General features: G+C 38.6%; 1 protein-coding gene across 2 annotated transcripts in view; it reads left to right on the forward strand.

Annotated features, from left to right (window-relative positions):
• LOC150081743 (eukaryotic translation initiation factor 4E-like) overlaps nucleotides 1-26,535 on the forward strand; it is a 221,544-nt gene that overhangs the window by 164,938 nt on the left and 30,071 nt on the right. Inside the window, exon 6 of one of the 2 annotated variants that reach the window (XM_090379610.1) lies at nucleotides 6,743-6,849. The exons of the other annotated variant lie outside the window; for it this stretch is intronic. Coding sequence (XP_090235736.1) covers nucleotides 6,743-6,800 — 58 coding nt within the window. The 3' untranslated portion in view covers nucleotides 6,801-6,849. Of the gene's footprint in view, nucleotides 1-6,742; nucleotides 6,850-26,535 lie in introns of those variants that run through there. 2 annotated transcript variants of the gene reach the window in all.

Raw genomic sequence — 26,535 nt, forward strand, 5'->3', positions numbered from 1 at the left:
TAGGCTAGGACCTGCTCAGAATTTTGGCATTGATACAAACCTAGCCAGTGATGAAAAGAAAGGAAAATGAAAGACTAATGAATGCACTAATAAATATTTGGCAAATCTACTGAAACACTGAAAGTAAAGGTGCCGTAACAAAAAAGTTTCTTCTAAATGTAATTCCCAGAATCATGAAGTGGTTCCAATCTGGCAGTTGTGTCACATTCCTGTTGACAGGCCATGGCTCCTTCAAAGCAAAATTGGTCAATGTAGGCATCAGTGATGTATAAACTTGCCACTGTGGGGAACCTGAGACATGGTCTCATGTTCTATGTGCCTGCTCCTTATACAAGGTATATAGGTAACAGTTAACAATTCAGCTGGGCACATATGCTGTTGACCAGCAAGAAAAACTTATTGAAACAAAACACACATTCAGTGCATTGACATATTTCAATGTGTGCAAAACAACAGGCACAATGCTGTGAGTAGGGAGAGGAGGAAGATGAGGAAAATAGAATAACACTGGTCCCGCTGCTACCACAATATCCACCTGATTCAGTTGGTATCTCTCCTTGTTCTAACAGAACCACCCACCCTCATAGGTTATTACCTATCTGTTATTGCCACTCCACCCTGAAATACTTCAACCTATTTGAACTTGTGTCATGACTGCCTTACCCCCCAGTAAATTTTTTAAAATGAAAAAATATTTTGAATTAAGAAATATTGTTGAATGCATATGAAGTCCATAGACTTCTGCTCTTGTATACCAAACAGAATTCTAAGCTGGAGAAAAAAGTGTACATGCATGATATTGGAATTTTGTGCTATTAATGGGTTTCTGCATGGGAAAGTGGAAGTGGCTGTTAGTTTCATGTTTATATTTTATTATGATGTCTTTTTTGCTTCTGTATAAGCAGAAATGAAGAATAAGAAGAATTTTCTCCACATTGCTCCCTTTTAACTAAATGAATATAGTGACCTAGTTTTTACAAATGTAATATCATAAATTAATACATATAAGTTGACAGGGGATAAGAAAGTCATATAACGTAACTCAGAGATAATCAATGCCGAAATACATATATATATATATATAGTGTTATAACTGCATTGGGATATAAGTTTAGGGTTATATTTTGTATTGGAATTTTATTGAACTTGAATAGAAATCATGACTCAGACCAGAGCAGCAAAGCAAAAGGCTCAAACTAATGGAAGTGCTGTGGATCAGAGGAGAACTGGGTGGGGGGGGGGGGTTGTCCTCTGAATCACAGTCTATTGAAATACACTGCTTGTTTGATTTTTGTGGAGCAATCAGGAATGGGACATGATATTGCCAAGGGAAATGTCTTTGTGTGTGTGTGTGTGTGTGTGTGTGTGTGTGTGTGTGTGTGTGTGTGTGTGTGTGTGTGTGTGTGTGTGTGTGTGTGTGCACATGCGCGATGTAAGGAGTGTGAGGAAATCAGGTGCTAACTCAGCATTGTTATGGGCTTATATGAGAGCTTGAAGGATAGGGTAGATGCCCTCAAAGGATTTAAATTGAGGGGCCCATCAAGCTCTCAAGCTGCCCACATCAATGCCAGAACTTGCACTTGAACTTCACGCAACACAGCGGCAATCCCCAAGGCAGAATGCGCTGGTCTCAAAGGAACTAGTTGTTGTAGGTCACCTACAACAACTAGTTCCTTTGGGACTATTGTCAGGGAAACGCCGAACATGTTGTGCAAAAAGGATAGATGGAGCAGGGCCAGGGTATGTCTGACAGGGGCAAAGGTTGATGATGTTGTAGAGCAGATGTCATCTTTTAAGGGCACAAAGGGTGATATTGTTGTACAGGTTGGCACTAATGATATTAAGAATAGGAGAACGGCAAAATTACTAAACAAGTACAAGTCAATGCTGAAAAAAAGCTGAGTTAGAGTTGAATTTGAAAGTGTCTGCAATTCTGCCCAGACACAATAGGAGGGAGTATATGATGAGAGCCTCGTCGATCAATTCGGCCCTGGAGAGATTGTGCAAGGCTCAAGGGGTAGAATTGAATTTTTCTCAGCCTGGTTTGTGCTTGTTAACAGGAGAGACTGCTTCTACAAGGATGGGATACACTTAAATAGAAAAGGTGCAAGAATATTTGCTGATGCTATTGAGGCAGAGTTAGGTGGGTCAGAAAACTGCTAGCTTGGGGAGGATACACAGACTAGTAGATTAACAGTAGCCGCTGGCAGAGGTGAATTTGATTCTTGCACTGCTTCTATTGAAATGCAATTGAGCAGCAGCCTGGAAAGCAATGCAATGGGGATTTCCAGGACTGCTGGAAGTCATAGTGGAACAAGTAAATACATGGGCTGTGTTAGGGTAATTAAGAGTAGAAACAGGGCATGTATACTTGCATGTACACCAATGCTGGGAGTATAATTAATAAATTTGATGAGCTTGAAGTGCTAGTCAAGACATCAAAGGCAGATATTGTTTGGGATATCAGAGACGTCGTGTCACACAGACATAAGCAGTGCAGAATTGGAATTTGGGGAGTACAATGTGTCCAGAAAGATAGATAGGACAGGAAGGGAAGAGGGGTTATGCTATTAGTTAAGAAACACATTAAAAAGCTAAGGAAGTGCATCCAATTGATGTTGGTCGACAGTGCAATGTTGTGTCTGTTTGGTGTGATATAAGCACTGGGAAAGGAAAATTGAGAGTAGGTGTGCATTATAGGCCTAATGAATCTGATGAGTATAATGCAGAAAAATAGTGCGCCACTAAACCAGAGTGTCTTATAATGGGGGATTTTAATTTCCCAGAGATTTCTGGAATTTGTGGGTTGGTCACTCACACACTAGCAAGGCTTTTGTGGATTTATTGGATGATTGTTTTCTACAGCAGCATGTTCGAGTGGCAGATAGAGGGAGTAATACTCTTGATCTGATTATAAGTAGTGATTCTTCATGCATTAAGAATCTGCAGATAAAGGAATCACTAGGTGGCAGTGATCACAGTGTGCTGAAGTGGGATTTACTCAAAGAGGTAACTACCATCAGGGGTAAAGGGAAGTGTGTTTGCTTTCGTAAAGGTGACTACGGTGGTCTGAGACAGTATTTAAATTCTATACAGTGGGAACAACTGATGATGTTACCAACAGCAAATTAAAAATGGGAAGCATTCAAAGAATTAATCTTGGAAGCAACTAGGCTTTTCATACCAACTAAGAAATATTGTTCAAGATTTAGGCCATGGATGTCAGATGAACTAATTAGACATGTGACAGACAAGAAAAATACATGGGATACATAAAAAATAACAGGTGACACAGAAGCCTATGATAGATATAAGCTGGTCTGTAACCAAGTCATAAAGGAGGTTAGGCATGCAAAGGCAGATTTCGCGAAATGTTTAGCAATGGATTCAAAGAAAAACAGCAAAGAGTTCTTTACCTATGTAAACTCTAGAAGCAAAGGGATGAATCAGGTTGGCCCACTTGATATTGATGGTTCAACTATTGATGATCCTGCTCAGGTAGCTAATAAACTAAATAAATATTTTGCATCTAAATGCACACATGAGGAGTTATTCAGGGAGGGGAATGCCACAGGTGTATTAAATTCTGGCAGTAAGCTAGATAATCTTGTAATAACTTAGAGTGGAGTGGAGGGGAAATTGTTGAAGATAAACATAAAAAAGGCACCTGGGGTTGATGGAATCTATGCAGCTATATTAAAGGAGGCAGCAAAGGAAGTAAGCAAACCCTTTACCATAATTATGAGAGCTTCCTTGGACTCAGGGGAGGTACCCATGGACTGGAGATGTGCAAATGTGACCCCAAATCCACAAAGGAGGATGAATGGGAAACACAGGTAATTACAGACCTGTTAGTTTAACTTCTGTTCCAGGAAAAATAATGGAATCACTGGTTAAAGAAGCATTGCAGGATCATCTTGACGAGACTTCAGTTATAGCTCGGACACAGCATGGGTTTGTTAAGGGGAAGTGTTGTTTGACCAGTTTGATTGGGTACTATGATGTAGTCACAGAGGAACTGGATGCAAAGAATAATTTTGATATCATATATTTGGATCTTAGAAAGGCCTTTGATACTCTTGCACATGGAAGACTGCTGCATAAATTGAAGTAATGTGACATTGGAGACAAATTGCTGCTATCAATAAAGGGATGGTTGCATGGGAGAAGACAGAGTGGTAATCAATGGACACTGCTCTTCGTGGACTAATATTATTAGTGGTATCCCTCAGGATTCAGTGTTGGGTCCATTGTTGTTTTCTGTATTTATAAATGATACTGATGATGGTATATCAGGCTTAATGTCCAAGTTTGCAGACGATGCAAAGGTTGGCAGGGTTGTTAATGACACTAATGACAGTACACTGCTGAAACAGGATCTAGAAAAGTTGAGCAGATGGGCTGAGAGGTGGCAAATGAAGTTTAACATTGACAAATGTAAAGTACTACATATGGGAAGCAGTAACCCCAGAGTAACGTATCAACTCCGTGGTACTACATTGACAGTGGTAGAGAACGAAAAGGACCTGAGGGTAATTGTGTAGGCAGATATGAAGTTTTCTGAGCAATTTAGACGGTCTGCAAGAGTAGCTCATGGTGTCTTGTCAATTATATACAGGAATTTTTCCATCAGGGATAAGGAGGTGTTTATCCCCTTGTATAAAGCAATGGTCAGGCCACACATTAAGTACTGTATACAGGTCTGGAGGCCTCATTTTAAGAAGGATGTAGAGCTGTTAGAACGAGTACAGAGAAGGGCAACAAGATTAGTGAATGGAACAAAGGGTTGCTCTTAAAAAGAAAGGCTTAAGTTTTGCAGATTACAGTGTCTGGAGACTAGGGCTGTGAGGTGATCTGATTGAGGTGTATAAAGCCTTGAATGGTTTGAGCATGCTCAGTGCTGAAGGGATTCTTCCCCTTGCTTGGAATAATCGCCTGAGAGGTCATAAATTCAAATTGAGGAAAGACGGTTGTATGATAGATGTGCGGAAGTTTGCCTTTTGCCAGCAGGTGGTATATTGGTATACCGAAATCAGAATTGAAACTCAAACTTTTTACATATATAAAAAACAAAGTTGGTTACCAGTCAGATGCCACATGGTCCCATTGCAACTTTTTATAACCACTGCTGGAGTAATCTCTTCACACTCTTTGCACTGAAAACACATACAAACGCATCCCCAGATGTATCGTGTCCTGCTACAGATGGAGAACTGCCCTCAGCAGGTCTTCCCCAAGCCAAAACATTCCCACTACTCTGAACTCTTTGCTTTGCTGCTTTAGTCTGAGGCATAATTTTAGCTTAAACATGAGTACATAAGTACAGTCAGTCCTCGTATAACACGTGTTTACACTACACGATTTATAAATAGGGGAACAATATCGTGTATAACATGAACTGAATTCGCTTATGCACGATTCGCCTTTGTGTTTACAAGAAATGACAGTTGAATGCAGAACCAACCCAACTGAACGCAACATGATAGGAATGAAGAGAAGATTCTGAAAATGTATTTTTGTTTTTTATATCAGTGAAGGGGAAACACATTTCACCATAATAACATAAAAACTGACACAATTACAGCTATCGGTATTATCGGAAATGCAATTAGATCAAGTTTACCAGCAGTTTGTAATAGATTCCACTAGCAGAAATGCAACTGGAAATTGTTTTCATTGTTTTATGGTAGTGACCTCCAGAAATGTGCTTTAGTAAAATTCGAGCTAGTGAGGTGTTAATAGTGTGTCTCTGCCTTTACGGTGTTGTTTATTCAGTTGCTACACTCGCACAGCTTTGTTTATGTGTATCAAGCGTGCCTCCTCATTTTGTAATTGTGCTTTATTCTCTAAAAATGAGTAAAATACTTAAAAGGTGTGAAAAGGAAGTGTCATGGTGAAGACACTACAGATTCAGAGAGAAAAAGAAAAGCAATATGGATAGACAGGATAGACAGAAGTGGACTGGGTCAAAAATTCTTACCCTGGAAAATTTGTAGCGGCCGCATACTAGCGTTTATGGCCAAAATCACACCGGCCTCCATCGTCTTCTGGCCTTCAGCCCACTGGGGTTTCCACGGTAAGGCTTATGGCCAGTCCACCTCTATCCATAGAGGGAAAAAAATATGAAATTCTGAAATGCTTTGAGCAAAATGAAAGAACATGTAATATTGCACGTGCTGCAGGCCTAAATGAGGCAATGCCGAGAATTAGAAAGAATACAGAGAAAATAAAAACAAATTTCATTGCAAGAACAACTCAAAATATACTAAAATCCATTAGATCAAGACACAAAGAATTGGAAGAGATGGAACGGCTGTCATCTGTTTGGATAGAAAATCAAACGAAGAACAAGTTTGCTTACGATAGAAGCAAAAGCATTAGCAGTATTTTATTATGATTATTTATTGTGTTTGGTTACAAATGTGTGTTTGATCTTGGGTGGTCGGCACCTAACCCTATTTTTCCCATAGGGCCTGTTATTTATATTGCAAGATTTTGCATTGCATAGGGGTTTCTAGGAACACAACTATTGTGCTATACGAGGACTGACTGTATGAGAAACATAAGTACGATAATGATAATGTTACACTATTCCCACATCACATGACTATGGTACATACTGTGATATAAAATTACATTATGTATTATTTTATACAATTACATTATTAAGTCATGTACATAATGTTATAAATTTATAATTTATAGACTTATAAAACACTTATAGTATTAATTATACTCCTAGGGAGTTACATAAAAGAATATTAAGCAGTGTTTATATAGTTCTTATATCGATGCAATAAACACAGTGGCGGCAGAGGTCTGTCATACTTCAGCCCTTACTTCGAGTCTCATTTTTGAGTAATGTCCGAGAACAGGTAAGATAGAATTTCACCTTCTTTATCAAATAAACACAAATAATAACTGCACTACTAATTTGAAATAAAAAGATGATAAAAATCAGTAATTTTAAGTAATCTATTGCAGAGTATGAAAATATACAATAAATACTGAAAACTGCTTTCACACAGTAGCTAACATATGAGCTGCCCTTGACAAACTTGACACAATGATGGCATAATAACATTCTAAAATGTTAAAAGATAAATAAATAGGAGAAACACATGTGGTTTAGGCATTTGTGTTGTTGTGGTTTGATTGACATTTGCTGCCACCCTGATTAGGAGCAACCAGTGAGAGCAGAAGTTAATTATCAAGCAACCATTCAGTAATATCTTAGTATCATTGTGATTGATATTGCAAAACATGCAAGTTTTGGGAAGTGAAACCTTAGGGTTGATAATTTGTTAAAAGGACAAAATGGTGATGGTTTAAGAGATTTTGTTGCAGTCAGTGGTCATTCTTTTTTTATTTATTGCAAAGTTTGTATTTCACGAGCATACTTCTGAAACTGAAATATCTTTATTTTGTTTGTCATTCTAGCACACATAATGGAAATGTTGAAAGAATATTTTTGGAAATTCATGAATCATTATTCAAAATCCTCATTTCTTCTGGGGGGGGGGGGAGAGTTGGTTCAAAAAAGATTTGTATTCATCCAGGAATTTGGATTAGATAAGTGGTTAAAAGTATTGTTTTATAAGTATTGTATCCGTATTGTAAGTTTAAATTTGGAAAGCTACAGGTTAATATTCAGATAGCCTTTGTTATTGATATTTTGGTGGAGATTTTGTAACTTTCGTTCAGTAGCTTAAATTTCACTTTTTTAGAGATTTAATTTTTGTCAACAGCTTAATTTCTTTAATATTTTGTTAATGTAAATTCTGTAATATGTTATACATTTTAATTTCATAATCTTTGTAAAGTTCAAATTTTATTCAAATCATAGTTGCTACAAGATCCACTTATAATACAAAGTCCAGAGACATCTGGACTCAAATGGCAATGCTTGCGGGCATTTCTGGTGTGAATCGCAACTTCATCATTTTTACAACCTGTGGCATGTATTCTAGAGCTGGTATAATAGAAAAACCTAGCTTATAATGGCGATTCTTTTCTTTGCAACTGATGTAAGGAGTGTACTGATTTTAAAATACAACTTGGTGCATTATAGGAAGAATTTGAGTCACTGAAATAACAAGTGCTTGCCCTAGAAACAGATGTAACTGGGAGCTCGTCAGGAATCAAAGATCTCCTGACTTGCTAAGTGATGCACCCCTGATTCGGGACCCAAAAAAGAATAGTCAAGTGCAGACTGCTCTGGTTGAAGGTGCTGGTTTTATTCGGTGGCTCTAATGTCAGGGAAATGGGTAACATTTTTTGTAATATAGATAGGTGGTCCAGAACCAGAGTGTGTTTGCCAGGAGCTACAGTTGACGATGTTACCAGCGGGTTGTCAGATTTTAAGGGTGGTAAAGAGGAGAAATTTTTATTAGTGTGGCCCACGTTTGTAGGTTGTAGGAATCTATTTTGTAGAAGTATTCATTTGAACAAAGGTGGTGCAAGGATTTTTTGCCAATATCATTGAGGATTCCCTAAGGGTTAAGGAAAACAGCTAGTTTTTAGAACTTTTTGTGGAGAAAGAAACGGACACAGGACAGTATCCATACTTCCCCAAAAAAAAGATAAACCCAAGGGCGGGGGGTGGGTGGGGGGGAGCCTTCAGCAATTCAAAAGCCGATTGAAAGAACCACCAAGCTCAAATAATTGCTAAAATCCTACAGTGGAATTGTTGTGGAATCCGGTAAAACACTGATGACATCAAAGCTCTCCAGCAAAAGCATGAACTAGTTTGCTTTTGCTTGCAGAAGATATATCGGTCTTAGAAGTCACCTCCTTGTTTCGATTAAAAACTCATTACCCTTTAATGCTTCAAGTTCATGTAGGATCCACCTTCTCTTGTTCCTTTTCCCAAGAATAGGGAGTACTACTTGGATTGGTTTTAAGTGTTATGTTTTTTTGCCCTCGAAGTAAATTCCATCACAGAACAACTTCCTCAAACTGTACATAGTGCCCTCTATGTTGATGACTCTAGCTATGTTCTCAGTCTGGAAACATGAGGGTTATTGAAAGACCAACTGCAACAAGCCGTTGATCGCCATAACTTTCGGGCACGGGCTAATGAATTTAGATTCTCTCTACAAAAGCATTTGTTTTTGTCATAAATGTAATTTTAATTCTGAACCTGAATTGAAGTTTGGACAGAATGCTATTTTCCAGTAGTACTAGCACAAAATGAATGCAAACAGTTTATGAGGTGCTCGAGAAGCTTAAATATTCTCCATCTCCTTTACATGTTGGGGTGTGGACCTTTGCACCTTACTACTCTCCTACCATGCACTTGTGCAACCTAACCTAGATTTTGGGTCCTAAGTATGTGCATCAGCCAGAAATGGTGTGCCTTTGCTGGAACCTCTCCAGAGCCTATATGTGGAAACAAATTAACCACCATTATCTCTTTAATGTAAGCAGATTTTTTCAAAGTATACTTTAAAACTGAAATCCCTGCCAGACATACTACATGGATATCTGTTTTTGAGCCACATTGAGGACTTTTGTACGATATCTGTCAGACTGCCAGTCGTTCTTTCGGTGTCCAAGTGCTACTCCAGATTTTCATATCATGCTGGTTGCTGAAACACCAAAGCTAACCTTTCCGCCTTGGACTGCTCGCTTTCCAGCTCTAGTCAGCACACCTGTTTGTGCTCTAGTCAGCACCAAGCTGAACATTCTGACATCTTGCCAGTTTACCCAGATGGCTCGAAGTCAGAATCACATGTAGGATCTGTGACTTTTTCCTTAAGAGCTGGATAAAGTCAGATACTCCGTCATCCATCTATCTCCAGCTCTAGTCAGCACACCTGTTTGTGCTCTAGTCAGCACCAAGCTGAACATTCTGACATCTTGCCAGTTTACCCAGATGGCTCGAAGTCAGAATCACATGCAGGATCTGCTGCTGTCTTTCCAGAGACTACTATATCCGAGAAGATTCTCCTTCAGTGCACATACACTGCAGAACCTGCCAGTACAAACAGGCTATTATATATTTTGTATTACAGTGTCACAAGCTTTATTATGTTTGAGATACAGTTCTCATCTAGTCTTATCTCAGATTTATGTTCTCTTTATGAACATAAATTTGATATCCGCTTCTGCTGGGTTCCTAGTCACATTGGAATTAGGGGAAATGATTTGACTGAAACTGCAGCCAAATCAGCAATTCCCAGTAAGAATCATTGCCTCTCAATCCCGTCTACATATTACACAAAAATAATACACAGAAAGAATCCCAATGACAGGATTCTTAGAATAGACAGACTACAAATAAATTACATCAAATAATCAAACTCAAACCATGGCAGTCTGTTTTGTGCAGGAACCATAAAGGTTGTTCTTGCTTGGCTCGGCATAACACAGTCATTGAACACACTCCTTTTTGCTGAGGGTATTACAGGAATTGTGTTTCAAATGGTGACCCTCCAATGTGTAAGTCCTGTGACCTCATTTTATCTATTAAGCATATTTTATTACACAGATTTTAAACATATACATTTTTACTGCTTTTAACCATCTGACTGAGCCTTATATATACACTCAGTATAAACTTTGTCTTGGTTCATAATAGTTTTTGTCACTAATGTGCCAGAAAACCTAAACCCTAGTCTTTGTCTCTTGCTGAGACTATGCACATGAGAGGACATAATATCAAATTGAGGAAGGATGATTGCAGGACAGATGTACAGAAGTGTGCCTTCAGCCAGCAGGTAGTTGATTGTTGGAACAAACTTCCATCTGTTGTGAATAGGGATTGCAAATTTACCGGGTTCTCTCACTACTGGTAATTCACCAAATACGGAGGATGCGGAAAGGTCAGGAATGACCACCGCATATTCACGGAGCAATATGGCCTTAGTTGCTAATGCTCCTAAAAACCAAATAACAAACAAAACAATAACCGGTAATTCAGTAATTGTATTTAAATTTACCGGATTGCCGGGAATTTACAAAATGCAAACATTTTACATTAAAACTAAATTATTGAAAGATTGAATGAGTAATCATTTATTTTTGAAAGTTATACATAGTAATGTGAAAAAAGCATTAAACGAGAATTTCCAAAATACAAATTTCACAATAAAACTAACTTACTGATACAGAGAATAAGCAAACATTTATTTTTTAAAGTTATACATAGAAATGTCTAAGCAGCATTATATGAAAATTATTGCAAAATATCACAACCAAATTTAATAAATACTTAGAATTAATTACTCATTTTTTATTATTTAGAAAATGCTCATTCTGATTCAGTGCAAGCTGTACAAATTGTCATTAATGTATCAAAACCTTTTTTCAGAAATTTTCCTTTCAGTTTTTGCTCTGTTAAGTAATTTATTTCCTTTTTCACTACATCTTTTCTGCTTATCATTTTCTTTACATTAGTGTGATCAACATCTAAACTGGTTTTATGTTTAATGAATAAATTCAATTTCTCTTTCATTGTTAAAAGTGTATTTGTAGGGTCTGTGGTTGGATCAGTTGCTCTGGATGAATTGGAAGGTGATGGTGTTCTGAGCTAGTAGCTAACAACATGATCTTCCCTTAATTCTTTATTATTGTCAGATATGTGCTTGAGTAGCTCTACAATTTCATTCAACAGTATACTTTTACTTACAGTATTGAAAATTCCATACTTACCCCTCCAGCTTAATATTTCTGGCTTATGTAAAAAGCATAAAATATCAGAATAAATAGTACGTACGTCTTTCTTTCACTCGCAAGATAATTTTTTGCTTCAGTTCATTGCTTAAAAAGAAATTTTGCTTGGATAGTTCATCTAACATGAATTCTGTTGTTATATCTGCAACATACAAAGTCATGTTTTCAGAACACAGTGATTCTACTGTTACCTTTGTAGGCTGTAATGCCAATGAGACTCTTTCTAACAGAATTTATTCTTCTGAAAAATGCTCCAACATGGCCAACAAACTGCTCCAACTTGTTTTAGAGTCCAATATCAGAGAATTCCTCACCCAATTCCTCTGTAATATGCTTCCGAAGAATATAATTTTTAAGGGGTGACTTGCAAAACATTTTGACAACATTTTGTATTTTCGATATTAAAAAATTGAAATGTTCATCTTGTAAAACATTCATAACATAATCACCATCAGTAAAATGTTTTTGTGTCATTTCTAAGTCTTCAAACTCATTCACAAAGACTTCTGAATCTACATTCTCATTATCAGGCTCAGAATCTATTTGTTCCTCCCTTTCTTGAGAATCGCTTTTGTTGTAAAGTATTTTCACTACTGCCAACTGAATTCTGTGAGCCATACACAATTGGTTGTTCATATTAATAATTTTTGCAACTTTCTTCACTAATGCAACCCCATCAGTTATTACAGAAACAATATTGTTGAAATTAACATTAAATTTAATTTTATTTCTAACGATTCAACACAGTTTTCAGCACACAAAGATCCATTTATGCGAATCAAACCGAGATTCTAAAATTTATCACTTGCCTGCAGAATAACGTTCATATAGCGACGGTTTTTTAGCAATGTCCATTTGTCACATGTTACACGAATGATTCTCCTCGAAGTGTGCTCTGATATTTCTTTTATTACCTCTTCATGAATTTTTTGTGCATATTCTTTGACAACATTTTTAATTGAGTTTGGTGGCTTTGGAATATTTATGTAGCCACTTACAGACAAGAGTCTTTTCAAATCTTCAGATGTACAAAACTTCGAGAATGGAAATCCATCTAGTGCAGTCATACGAGATATTACAGCTGGAAGAGAGTCATCATGCGTTTTCTTGAAAAAAGTAGTAATTTTTTGATGAGATTCAATGAATGTAGTTGTACTAGCGTTATTTTCAATTGTTTCTTCTGCTTTTCTTTTCAATAAATTGATGTTATTCCTAATCAATTTATTGATTAGGAATATTTGCATGGGGGGGCGCAAGCGAACCCCATGCGAATGCAGCGGTTCCTAATCAATAAATTGATTAGGAACCGCTGCATTCGCATGGGGTTCGCTTGCGCCATTGGTACTTGTGTTGGGTAGTATGCAATCTAGTCCCTCAGAAATAAAAGAGTATAGTAAACGTATTTTTGGCATAGGAAGTCTTTCGATTACACGTTTGGATGTAACACTGAAAATTTTGTACTGAAATACTGGTAAAAAGTAAAGAGTTACTGGTAATTTTATTGAAGCGTGTTTTCCACCATTTACTGGTTACCGGTAATGAAATCCCTAGTTGTGGAAATGGGTAGTTTGAATAAATTCGAGAAGACAAATCCTTGCATGGGTGAAATTGTGTTGTTTTTTTTGCTGATGCTCCATAACCTGAGTTCCCAACCTGTGGGTTGTGACCCCCCCCCCAAGGGGGTCGCCACAGTTATTCTTAGTTGCAATTATTTTTATAGGAAATTTCATCACAAAGGTTTTCAACACTTATTTATTTCAATGTGACATACAGCTACACTGCAATATTCTACTAGTGGTTGTAACACTGATTTTTGATAAATGTAAGGAAGTGACTTAAGGTCCACCACAGCTGATACTTAAAAAATATTAAAAGTTCGCCATGTTCATACATATTTAAACATTTTATTTTATTTCAATTATTTGCTATAGTGGACCTTGATTCACTCCCTAAAAATAAAATGTCACCATGCTTGCCTCTCGGGTTTTACTTCCATTTGCCTCTACATATCTCTGTGAGAATGAATTTTCAACTCTTCTTCATATCAAAACAAAGGCAAGAAATAGGCTGAATGTTGAGGATTTCATGAGGTTGCCTTTAACAAACACTCAGCCGTGAATTTTGAAGCTGGTTGCCCAGATGCAAGTACAACCATCACATTAAATATTAGGTTAGAATTATATTCTGAAAAATCTATATTTAATGTGTTTTCTTTACCCTATTAAAAATGCCTTTTTATGTAAATGTGGTGGGGGTCGCACGTTACTTGGCTATTATAAAAGGGGGTTGCGACTTGAAAAAGGGTGGGAAACACTGCTCTATAAGCTTAGTTCCTTGCATCACTTGCCACTACTATTACTAATACTAAGATCTGAAGAGGACTACTTAAAACACTTATTTCAGTGCCCTTTATTTATTATTTTGTGTGCCATGTCTTTCCTACTTATTGTACTGACACAACCCATATTGTACTTTGTAAGTTATGTCTTAATGCAGCTGGTACTCCTGCCTCCTGTTATTTTGTTTTACTGTTTGTGTCTAATATCTTTATAATTGCAGACAATTACCTTTGCCTGTTGTTATATATTACCATTGTAAATTTGTTAGTCTATGGTAGGTCTCGACACTGATTAACTGGATACACTTTGTAATTTTCTACTCTAGTCGAGAACATTGATAAAATGTTCTGCAATCTTAGACAATTTCTTTTGTTTATGAATTCACACGTTGTGAATCATGATAAAGGTTACACTCATTCAGACTTCTTGTTCTGATAAATATGATGTTCCAAAGGATGAAAAATTCTTTCGGTGTGTTTTATGTTATGTCGACAGGTCTTAATTTTCTGATATTAGAACCAACGTTTATAAGAGTCACTAGGAAATATTACTGTACAGATGGACTGAACTGTGTTACGGAAGCATCTGTAAAATTTCTTACTGAAAGCATCGTAATCTTCAAATCATGGTTAGTAACATAATAACGGCTAATGAAATATAACAATTAAAAATTGTTCACCTTTTATGCTGAGGCAGTTAAACCATTCTTGTGGATGTCAATGTACATACGTACATAGATCTATCACCATTTAATGAGATTTCCCATAATTATATAATTTGTAATATTAAGATTCCAGATCAGGTGAAATTAAAACCAAACTTGATCATTAGCATTAGTAGAGGCATTTGATGCAAGAAAGCAAGCTTATGCAGCATCAGCCAAAAAAAAAAAAAAAAAAAAAAACCCCACTTCCACTTCACCCCTCTGTTTGTTCAAAATACCTGTCCAGCTGAGCCTTAAACTTATTTAGGCTATCAACCTCCACCACAAGGGATGGAAGTCTGTTCCACCAACCAACCACCCACTGGCTAAAGGCAAATTTCCGCACACGTCTATCCTACATCTGTCTTTCCTCAATTTGAATTTATGCCCTCTCAGGTGATTTTTCTGAGCTAGAGGAAGAATCCCATTGGCATTGAGCATGCTCAAACCATTCAAAGCCTTATACACCTCTATCAGATCACCTCTCCGGTGCCTAGTCTCCAGACTCTGTAATTTGCAAAACTTAAGCCTTTCTTCGTAAGAGCACCCCTTTGTTCCATTCACTAATCTTGTTGCCCTTCTCTGTACTCGCTCCAGCAGCTCCACATCCCTCCTGAAATGAGGCCTCCAGACCTGTATACAGTACTCTAGGTGTGGCCTGACCATTGCCTTATACAATGGAATAATCACCTCCTTATCCCTGCTGGAAAAATTCCTGTATATCATTGACAATACTCCATGAGCTACTCTTGCAGCCTGTCTGCACTGCTCAGAGAACTTCATATCTGCCTGCACAACCACCCCCAAGTCCCTTTCATTCTCTACCACTGTCAGTGTAGTACCACAGAGTTGATACGTTGCTCTGGGGTTGCTGTTTCCCATGTGTAGTACTTTACATTTGTCAATGTTAAACTTCATTTGCCACCTCTCAGCCCATCTGCTCAACTTTTCCAGATCCTGTTGCAGCAGCATAGTGTCAGTAGTGTCCTTGACAACCCTGCCAACCTTTGTATCGTCTGCAAACTTGGACATTAAGCTTGATATACCATCATCAATATCATTTATAAATACAGAAAACAATAATGGACCCAACACTGAGCCCTGAGGGACTCCACTAATAACATTAGTCCACGATGAGCAGTGTCCATTGATTACCACTCTCTGTCTTCTCCCCCTCAACCACCCCTTTATCCATAGCAGCAATTTGCCTCCAATGTCACACTGCTCCAATTTGTGTAGCAGTCTTCCATGTGCGACAGTATCAAAAGCCTTTCTAAGATCCAAGAATATAATATCAAAGTTATTCCTTGCATCCAGTTCTTTTGTGACTGCATCATAGTATCCAATCAAGTTGGTCAGGCAAGACTTCCCCTTAACAAAACCATGCTGTGTCTGAGCTATAACTGAAGTCTTGTCTAAATGATCCTGCAGTGCTTCTTTAACCAGTGCCTCCATTAATTTTCCTGGAACAGAAGTTAAGCTCACAAGTCTATAATTACTTGTGTCAGCCTTTGATCCTCCTTTGTGAATTGGGGTCACATTTGCACATTTCCAGTCTATGGGTACCTCCCCTGAGTCCAAGGAAGCTCTCATAATTATGGCTAAGGGTTTGCTTACTTCCTTTGCTGCCTCCTTTAATATAACTGGATAGATCCCATCCACCCCAGGTGCCTTTCTTGTGTTTATCTTCAACAGTTTCTCCTCCACTTTACTCCCAGTTATTTCAAGATTCTGTAGCTTACTGCTAGAGTTGAATACACCTCTGGCATTCCCCTTGCTGAATAACTCCTCATGTGTGAATGTTGATGCAAAATATTCATTTAGTTTGTTAGCTACCTGAGCAGGATCATCAACAGTTGACCCATCAATATCAAGTGGACCAATCTGATTCATCCCCTTCCTTCTAGAGTTTACATAAGTAAAGAACTCTTTGCTGTTTTTCTTTGCATCCCTTGCCAAGGATTTCTCGTAATCTGCCTTCGCCTGCCTAACCTCCTTTGTAACTTGGTTGCATATGAACTTGTATCTATCATAGGCTTCTGTGTCATGTGTTAATTTGTAAGTATCCCATGCATTTTTCTTCTCTGCCATATGCCTCATTAGTTCATCTGACATCCATTTTGGCCTAAATTTTGAACAGTATTTCTTAGTTGGTATGTAAAGCCTAGTAGCTTCCAAGATAAGTTCTTTGAATGCTTCCCATTTTGAATTTGCTGTTGGTAACATCATCAGTTGGTCCCACTGTATAGAATTTAAATACTGTCTCAGTCCATCGTAGTCGCCTTTACGGAAGCAATAACTCTTCCCTTTACCCCTAATGGTAGTTACCTCTTTGAGTAAATCCCACTTCAGCACACTGTGATCACTGCCACCTAGTGGTTCATCTATCTGCAGATTCTTAATGCATGAAGAATCACTGCTGATAATCAAATCAAGAGTACTACTCCCTCTAGTTGCCTCCCGAACATGCTGATGTAGAAAACAATCATCCAATAAATCCACAAAAGCCCTGCTAGTGTGTGAGTAACCAGCCCCCAAATTCCAGTCAATATCTGGGAAATTAAAATCTCCCATTATAAGACTCTCCGATTTACTGGCCCACTCTATTTCCCTGTACAGTTCCTTATTATACTCATCAGAGTCATTAGGCCTATAGCACACTCCTACTCTCAATTTTGATCTCCCAATGCTTATGTCACACCAAACTGACTCAACACTGCACTGTCCAGCGATGTCGACTGGCTTCACTTCCTTGGTTTTTATGTGTTTCTTAACTAATAGCATAACCCCCCCCCCCCTTCCTATCCTGTCTATCCTTTCTGTAGACGTAATCATATTTGCATTGGAGAAAATTCAGTGTTCTACAAGTTTTGATGTCCATATCTCTGCTGGCCTCGATTAACGCAATTATTTTGTCCCGGGAGCGCATCACTCAAAATAGAAATGCGTTAATCGAATATTAATTAATAGGAAAAATTATAAATGGTCTGTGATCTTCAGGAATGTCTGTAAAAAATAACTTTTTAACTGTATACTTTGTAAAAGATAATGAACATAATTATAGAATTGAATGTTTATTGCATAAAATAGACAATGAAGGAACTATTTGTTTACAGAAATATTTGAACAGAGTCATTTGAATAGTGTTGGCTTTCTTTTTTGCATCAAACAATTTCCGATGACCGACACCAATTTTTTCTAGGCCTTGGAAAAATAATCCGATAAGGCCTTGGCAAAAGTTAACCGACACCAATTTTTTCTAGGCCTTGGCAGAGAACCTCAAACCTCTTGTTTGAGGTTCTCTGTGATACAAAAGATTTCTTATAGTTCTTTTACCGTTATCTCCTTTGTGATATTATTTTCATTTGGTTCATTTATAGACAGGTCTTAATTTTCTGATATTAGAACCAACATTTAAAAGAGTCACTAGGAAATATTACTGTACAGATGGACTGAACTATGTTACAGAAGCATCTGTAAAATTTCTTACTGAAAGCATTGTGATCTTCAAATCATGGTTAGTAACATAATAACAGCTAATGAAATATAACAATTAAAATTGTTCACCTTTTATGCTGAGGCAGTTAAACCCTTCTTGTGGATGTCAATGTACATACGTACATAGCTCTATCACCATTTAATGAGATTTCCCATTGGTCCTTGAGGTTGTCACAGACATTCTCTCAGATATGCCAGACAAGCTGTACTTGCTACCTGGGAGTCTAAAACTCTGATGGAACTGATATTCGGGTGACACTCAAGTCAAGTGGACCCAATTTCGGCGAAGTCCGGACGGTCTGTGACAGCCAAATCCTCTGCTTGCACCTTCACGATGGTGGGACTGTTAGTAATCTTGGGTATAACCTCCATGCACAAGTACATGTTGGGTGAACACCCAGGTGTGAACCAACGTAAGCAGAGGTCGATGTGTGGCGCCCACACCACATGGAGGAACGCTGCCCCTCTATGTTACCAGGCAGTACTAGGTGGTAGATGACTCTCATCAACCGGTGAAATACCACCACTTTGCTTATTGGAGGTTTGAAGTGGTGAAACCCATGTTTAGTCTCTAGAGCTAACATCTGGTCAACCCTTCCCTATCTCTTCCATCATGCAGTATGATTGATGACTTTTGAGGTTATGATGAACGTCGTGGCAAGATCCAATATTCCTTACATTTTGAGGGTACAGCTCTAAAACGGTGTTTACAGGCCGGCCGCCAGTTAGTACACCGGACTGAACCTATTGGTAACTCTCTAGGAGGCTTCCGGATCAGCTAGAGTATAATCTTGCTACCTTTACTCTTCCAGATAGTGACTGGAGGGAGTCCGAGTAGTGTGTATGCGGGGAGCATTGTCGAGGCCACGTTATGTCAACGATCTGGGGATATTCTTACCACGTTACGCCATATCCAAAAATTTCATTACTTCATACAGCATTTCCCACCCACTTTTTATTACTATTGAATACACCATGAATTGTCAAACTAATAGAGCAAGCTTATCTGCGAAAAGATCTAAACCTCCCAAGAACTTCCTAATTCATTTCACAAATTTACGTGGTCTCAATTCTAATCTCAACGATGTCCATTTCCACTAGCAGTCTGCCAAACCCCATGTACTTTTTCTGACAGAATCTCAGATATCGGTTGATTCAACTACTGCATCATCTCAGACGCCCAAATTATTCGCTGTGTTATTCCTTTCGCCTCAAAGGTGGTACTTGTGCATATGTCTGTTCTAATATTCCCTGTTAGAGACTTTGTAATTTGGAATCTCCTCTCTTTGATCTTCTTTGGCTTAAAATCTCTCTACCTCATTGTGTCAAATTCATCTGTTTTCTCTACCGTTCTCCCAACTCCACTAATCACTTGGAGCTCTTTGACTTCCTCTCTTTGCAACTTGACATTCTGTAGTCCAACTTTCCTAACTGTGAGGTAATTTTCCTTGGTGATTTTAATGTTCACAACTCCAGCTGGCTTCCGTTTTCTAGTCATACCGACCCAGCAGGTCGAGATGCTGAGACTTTTGCAATTACTAATGACCTAGCACAGATTGTTCATTTACCTACAAGAATACCGGACAATCCTAATCATACAACCAATACGCTTGATCTTTTTCTCACAAATAACCCTTCTAAGTACACGGTCGAAGTGAGAGGTCCTTTAGGCACTTCAGTTCACAACTTGGTGATTGTCTCTTCTCCAATGGAACCTTTATCTCATGGCCGTTCCCAACCTCGTGTTGTTTGGCATTACAAGAATGCAAAATTGGATGACCTGCGAAACTTCTTTTCTTCTTTTCCTTGGTCGGATTACTGTTTCAAAACTTCTGATGTCAACGTTTGCTCAGATCGTGTCAGTGAAATTATTTTTGCAGGAATGGAATCCTTTATTTCTCACTAGTGGACGATAGGGACCAGGTTGACGACCACTGATTTAGATGCTACTGTTGTACATGGTTCTTTCTGTAATCATTTTATAATTTCTGCTCTTATTACTTGCAAATTAGGAAATTTATATATTTTTTCTATCTGTTTTCCACCTTATAAGGATATCAAACCTCCGTTACTATTTCTTAATATGACATTTGTCAATAATTCTTCAAAAATAATAATAGCAGGTGATTTAAATGCCAAATTGTCTTCTTCATTTAATTCTCAGGCTAACCCCTGGAGACATTCGGTCGAAGAATTCTTTTTATCGCATTGTCTTATTGAAGTAAATCAATATAATATGCTTCACATGTACCTCTTCCCTTTCAGGGCAATCTATTGTTGACTTGTTCTATATTGTGTTTCCTTGTTCGTTCTCACAGTTCCTTCCTGTTCCTGGTACAGTAGCTTAATCAGCTGAATTATGTGGATTGAGAAACCCATAATAGCCATCGCTTCCCATAGTTTCCTCATGTTGAACACAATCAAATGCTTTTGCATAATCTATAAAACACAAAATGACTGGAACATTGAATTCTTTGCATTTTTCAATAATCAGTCGTAGACTTAAGATGTGATCTCTGGTTCCTCTACCTCTTCTGAAACCTGCTTGTTCTTCTGGCATTTCTTCTTCAAGTTTTCTTGAGATTCTGTTTAATATGATTTTAAGAAGAATCTTGCTAGTGTGAGAAATTAGGCTAATAGCCCTGTAATTTGAGCAAATTTTCAGATCTCCTTTTCTTGGTAAGGGGTTGAAAATTGATTTCTTCCAATTCAACCATCAATCAGGGCCACCGTCCCATTTCCCAAATTTTTATAATCATTTTTTGAAAAAACTCGGCATCCTTCACACCTGTAGCTTTAATTAATTTTGTTGGGATTTCATCAATTCCAGGTGACTTGCCACACATTAGTTCTCTGATGGCTTTTTCGACTTCTTCCTTCAGTGATAATGGTTCATGATCACACTCTTGAAAAGGGGGTGGCAGATCATTAGTGCCAGCAGGTGCTCGGAAGAGTTCACAGTATTCTTTCAACCTTCCTTTGATTGTATTCGCCTCTGTTAAAATTTCCCCTTTGGAGTCCTTAATTACATTAAGTTTCGGTCGGAGCTTTTGTCTTAAGGTCTTAATTACATCATACATCTTTTTAGTGTTGTTTCGTTTGTTGTGGTATTTGATTTCTTTACATTTTTGATTGATATAATCCTGTTTGTCCTGGCTTAAACAGTGCTTGATGACTTTGCTTAGTTCCTGATACTCCTGATTGAATTTGAAAGTGTCTGCAATTCTGCCCAGACACGATAGGAGGGAGTATGTGATGAGAGCCTTGTCGATCAATACGGCCCTGGAGGGATTGTGCAAGGCTCAAGGGTGTAGAATTTTTTTCAGCCTGGACTGTACTTGTTAACAGGAGAGATTGCTTCTACAGGGATGGGATACACTTAAATAGAAAGGGTGCAAGAATTTTTGCTGATGCTGTCGAGGCAGTGTTAGGTGGGTCGGAAAACTGCTAGTTGGGGGGGATACAAGGACTAATAGATTAACAGTAGCCACTGGCAGAGGTGGAAGTGATTCTTGCACTGCTTCTATTGAAATGAGAAGAAGCCTGAAAAACAAGATGCAGGATATTTCAGAGACTGCTGGGAGTCATTGCGGTACAAGTAAACACATGGGTTGTGTTAGGGTAGCTAAGAATAGAAACAGGTGCATGTATACCTGCGTGTACACCAATGCTAGGAGTTTGGTAAATAAATTTGATGAATTTGAGGTATTGCTCAAAACATCAATGGCAGATATTGTTGGGATATCAGAGACGTGGTGTCACACAGATATAAGTAATGCGGAACTGAAATTTGGGGAATACAATGTGTATAGAAAGGATAGACAGGACAGGAGGGGAGGAGGGGTTATGCTATTAATTAAGAAACACATAAAGTCCAAGGAAGTGAAGCCAGTTGACATCGATGGACAGGGCAGTGTCGAGTCAGTTTGGTGTGACATAAGCATAGGGAAATCAAAATTGAGAGTAGGAGTGTGCTATAGGCCTAATGACTCTGATGAGTATAATAAGATATTGTACAAGGAAATAGAGTTGGCCAGTAAATCAGAGAGTCTTATAATGGGGGATTTTAATTTCCCAGATATTGACTGGAATTTGTGGGTTGGTCACTCGCACACTAGCAAGGCTTTTGTGGATTTATTGGATGATTGTTTTCTACATCAGCATGTTCGTGAGGCAACAAGAGGGAGCAATACTCTTGATCTGATTATCAGTAGTGATTCTTCATGCATTAAGAATCTGCAGGTAAATGAACCACTAGGTGGCAGTGATCACAGTGTGTTGAAGTGGGATTTACTCAAGGAGGTAACTACCATCAGAGGTAAAGGGAAGGGTTTTTGTTTTCGTAAAGGCGACTATGATGGTCTGAGACAGTATTTAAATTCTATACAGTGGGACCAACTGATGATGTTACCAACAGCAAACTTAAAATGGGAGGCATTCAAGGAACTAATCTTGGAGGCTACCAGGCTTTACATACCAAGTAAGAAATATTGTTCAAGGTTTAGGCCTAAATGGTTGTCAGATGAACTAATGAGACATGTGGCAGAGAAGAAAAATGCATGGGATACATACAAATTAATGGGTGACATGGAAGCCTATGATAGATATAAGTTGGTCTGTAACCAAGTCACAAAGGAGATTAGGCAGGCAAAGGCAGACTACGAAAAATCCTTGGCAAAGGATGCAAAGAAAAACAGAAAAGAGTTCTTTACATATTTAAACTCAAGAAGGAAAGGGATGAATCAGATTGGTCCACTGGATATTGATGGTTCAATAGTTGAGGATCCTGCTCAGGTGGCTAACAATTTAAACGAGTATTTTGCATCTACATTCATGCATGAGGAGTTATTCAGGAAGGAGAATGATGTAGGTAAAGTAAACATTGGCAGTGAGCTGGATGATTTTGTAATAACTGAGAGGAAAGTGGAGGAGAGATTGTTGAGGATAAACATAAAAAAGGCACCTGGGGTGGATGGGATCTATCCAGTTATATTAAAGGAGGCAGCAAAGGAAGTAAGCAAGCCCCTAGCCATAATTATGAGAGCTTCTTTGGACTCAGGGGAGGTACCCATAGACTGGAGATGTGCAAATGTAACCCCAATTCACAAAGGAGGATCAAAGGCTGACACAAGTAATTATAGGCCTGTTAGTTTAACTTCTGTTCCAGGTAAATTAATGGAGGCACTGGTTAAAGAAGCACTGCAGGATCATCTAGACAAGAATTCAGTTATAGCTCAGACGCAGCATGGTTTTGTTAAGGGCAGGTCTTGCCTGACCAATTTGATTGGATACTATGATGTAGTCACAAAAGAACTGGATGCAGGGAATAACTTTGATATTATATATTTGGATCTTAGAAAGGCTTTTGATACTGTTGCACATGGAAGACTGCTGCACAAATTGGAGCAGTGTGGCATTGGAGGCAAATTGCTGCTATGGATAAGGGGATGGTTGAGTGGCAGAAGACAGAGAGTGGTAATCAGTGGACACTGCTCAACGTGGACTAATGTTATTAGTGGAGTTCCTCAGGGTTCAGTGTTGGGTCCGTTGTTGTTTTCGGTGTTTATGAATGATATTGATGATGGGATATCAAGTTTAATGTCCAAGTTTGCAGATGATACAAAGGTTGGCAGGGTTGTTAAGGACACTACTGACGCTATGCTGCTGCAACAGGATCTGGAAAGGTTGAACAGATGGGCTGAGAGGTGGCAAATGAAGTTTAACATTGACAAATGTAAAGTACTACATATGGGAAACAGTAACCCCAGAGCAACGTATCAACTCTGCGGTACTACACTGACAGTGGTGGAGAATGAGAAGGACCTGGGGATAATTGTGCAGGCAGATATGAAGTTCTCTGAGCAGTGCAGACGAGCTGCAAGAGTAGCTCATGGTGTCTTGTCAATGATAAAGAGGAATTTTTCTAGCAGGGATAAGGAGGTGATTATTCCCTTGTATAAGGCAGTGGTTAGGCCACATCTTGAGTACTGTATACAGGTCTGGAGGCCTCATTTCAGGAAGGATGTGGAGCTGCTGGAACGGGTACAGAGAAGGGCAACAAGATTAGTGAATGGAACAAAGGGTTGCTCTTACGAAGAAAGGCTTAAGTTTTGCAAATTACAGAGTCTGGAGACTAGGCACCGGAGAGATGATCTGATAGAGGTGTATAAGGCTTTGAATGGTTTGAGCATGCTCAATGCCAATGGGATTCTTCATCTTGCTCAGAATAATCAGCTCAGAGGGCATAAATTCAAATTGAGGAAGGACGGATGTCGGATAGATGTGCGGAAATTTGCCTTTGGCCAGCGGGTGGTTGGTTGGTGGAACCGACTTCCATCACTTGTTGTTGAAGTTGATACCCTAAACAAATTTAAAGCTCAACTGGACAGGTATTTCGAACGAACGGAGGGGTGAAATGGGAGTGGTGTGTGTGTTTTTTTTTTTTTTTTGGCTGATGCTGAATAAGCTTGCTTTCTTGCATCATATGCCTCTACTAATGCTAATGCTAATCTTTGTTTCCTTGAACACTCTGAGCTTTTGCAGTTCTTCTCTATTCAATAAGTTTAAAAGTGTCTTCTGTAATCCAAGGTTTCCTGATCTTTGACCTTTCTCTAATGTGTCTATTTGCTGAATCCTTAATAATGCTTTTTGTATTTTCCCACATTTCCTCAGGCAGCATATCATCATATAGTTCTAATAGAGCTTGAAAACGATTGCCTGTTTCAAGCATATAATCGTTTGGAATATTTTTTACATCCAATTGTGTAAGGAAAACCTTATTCATGAACTTTTTCAGCTTGATGTGGAGCTGATGATCACTACCACAATCTGCTCCAGAAGTGTTTTTGCTGTGATCACACTGGAGTGCCACCTTTGCTGCATAAGATATAATCAATCTGATTCCTTGTTTTATGATCAGGAGATTTCCATATGTAGAGCCTTCTCGGGTGCTGCTGAAAGCAGGTGTTTCATATGACAAGACTGTTCAGATGACAAAATTCAATTAAACTTTCACCTTGCTCATTTCTAGTGCCAAGATCAAACCTACCACATTCCGGACTATAAGAAACTTTTATCACTGTTGGTGGTCATATGGATTCCAGATACCGGTCAAATATTTTTCAAATTAGGAAAATAGATAAAAGTCTGATCGAGCTAGATTTGGTGAATGTGGGGGATGGTCCGTTTTCACTAGTAACACTTCATCAGCATCCCAAAAAACCATTGCATCACCTTTCCAGCAGAAGGATCGAATTAACTTTCTTTGGAGGGATGGAAAAGAGCTGTGTTGCCACTTGTTGGACTGCTCCTTTGTCTCTTGCTTAAAATGAGGGATCCATGTATTGTCTGTGGTCACAAACATTATAAGGAAATTTGCTGACTGTGCTTGAGAATGATGCAAATGTTCACTTGACTTTAACATTAGCATTGGCATATGATGCAAGAAAGCAAGCTTATGCAGCATCAGCCAAAAAAAAAAAAAAAAAAAAAAAAAACCCACTTCCACTTCACCCCTCGGTTTGTTCGAAATACCTGTCCAGCTGAGCCTTAAATTTATTTAGGCTATTAACTTCCATGACAAAGGATGGAAGTCTGTTTCACCAACCAACCACCCGCTGGCTAAAGGCAAATTTCCGCATGTCTGTCCTACGTCTGTCTTTCCTCAATTTGAATTTATGCCCTCTCAGGTGATTATTCTGAGCAAGAGGAAGAATCCCATCAGCATTGAGCATGCTCAAAGCATTCAAGGCTTTACACACCTCTATCAGATCACCTCGCTGGTGCCTAGTCTCCAGACACTGTAATTTGCAAAACTTAAGCCTTTCTTAGTAAGAGTACCCCTTCATTCCATTCACTAACCTTGTTGCCCTTCTCTGTACTCGTTCCAGCAGCTCTACATCCTTCTTGAAATGAGGCCTCCAGACCTGTATACAGTACTCAATGTGTGGCCTAACCATTGCCTTATACAAGGGAATAATCACCTCCTTATCCCTGCTAGCAAAATTCCTGTATATCATTGACAAGACACCATAAGCTACTCTTGCAGCCCGTCTTCACTGCTCAGAAAACTTCATATCTGCCTGCACAACCACCCCCGGGTCCCTTTCATTCTCTACCACTGTCAGTGTAGTACCACAGAGTTGCTCTGGGATTACTGTTTCCCATATGTAGAACTTTACATTTGTCAGTGTTAAACTTCATTTGCCACCTCTCAGCCCATCTGCTCAACCTTTCCAGATCCTGTTGCAGCAGCATAGTGTCAGTAGTGTCCTCGACAACCCTGCCAACCTTTGTATCATCTGCAAACTTGGACATTAA

This window comes from Mastigoproctus giganteus, chromosome 8, assembly GCF_048544385.1.
Source record: "Mastigoproctus giganteus isolate SK-2022 chromosome 8, ASM4854438v1, whole genome shotgun sequence".
In the NCBI taxonomy this organism is placed as follows: domain Eukaryota; kingdom Metazoa; phylum Arthropoda; class Arachnida; order Uropygi; family Thelyphonidae; genus Mastigoproctus; species Mastigoproctus giganteus.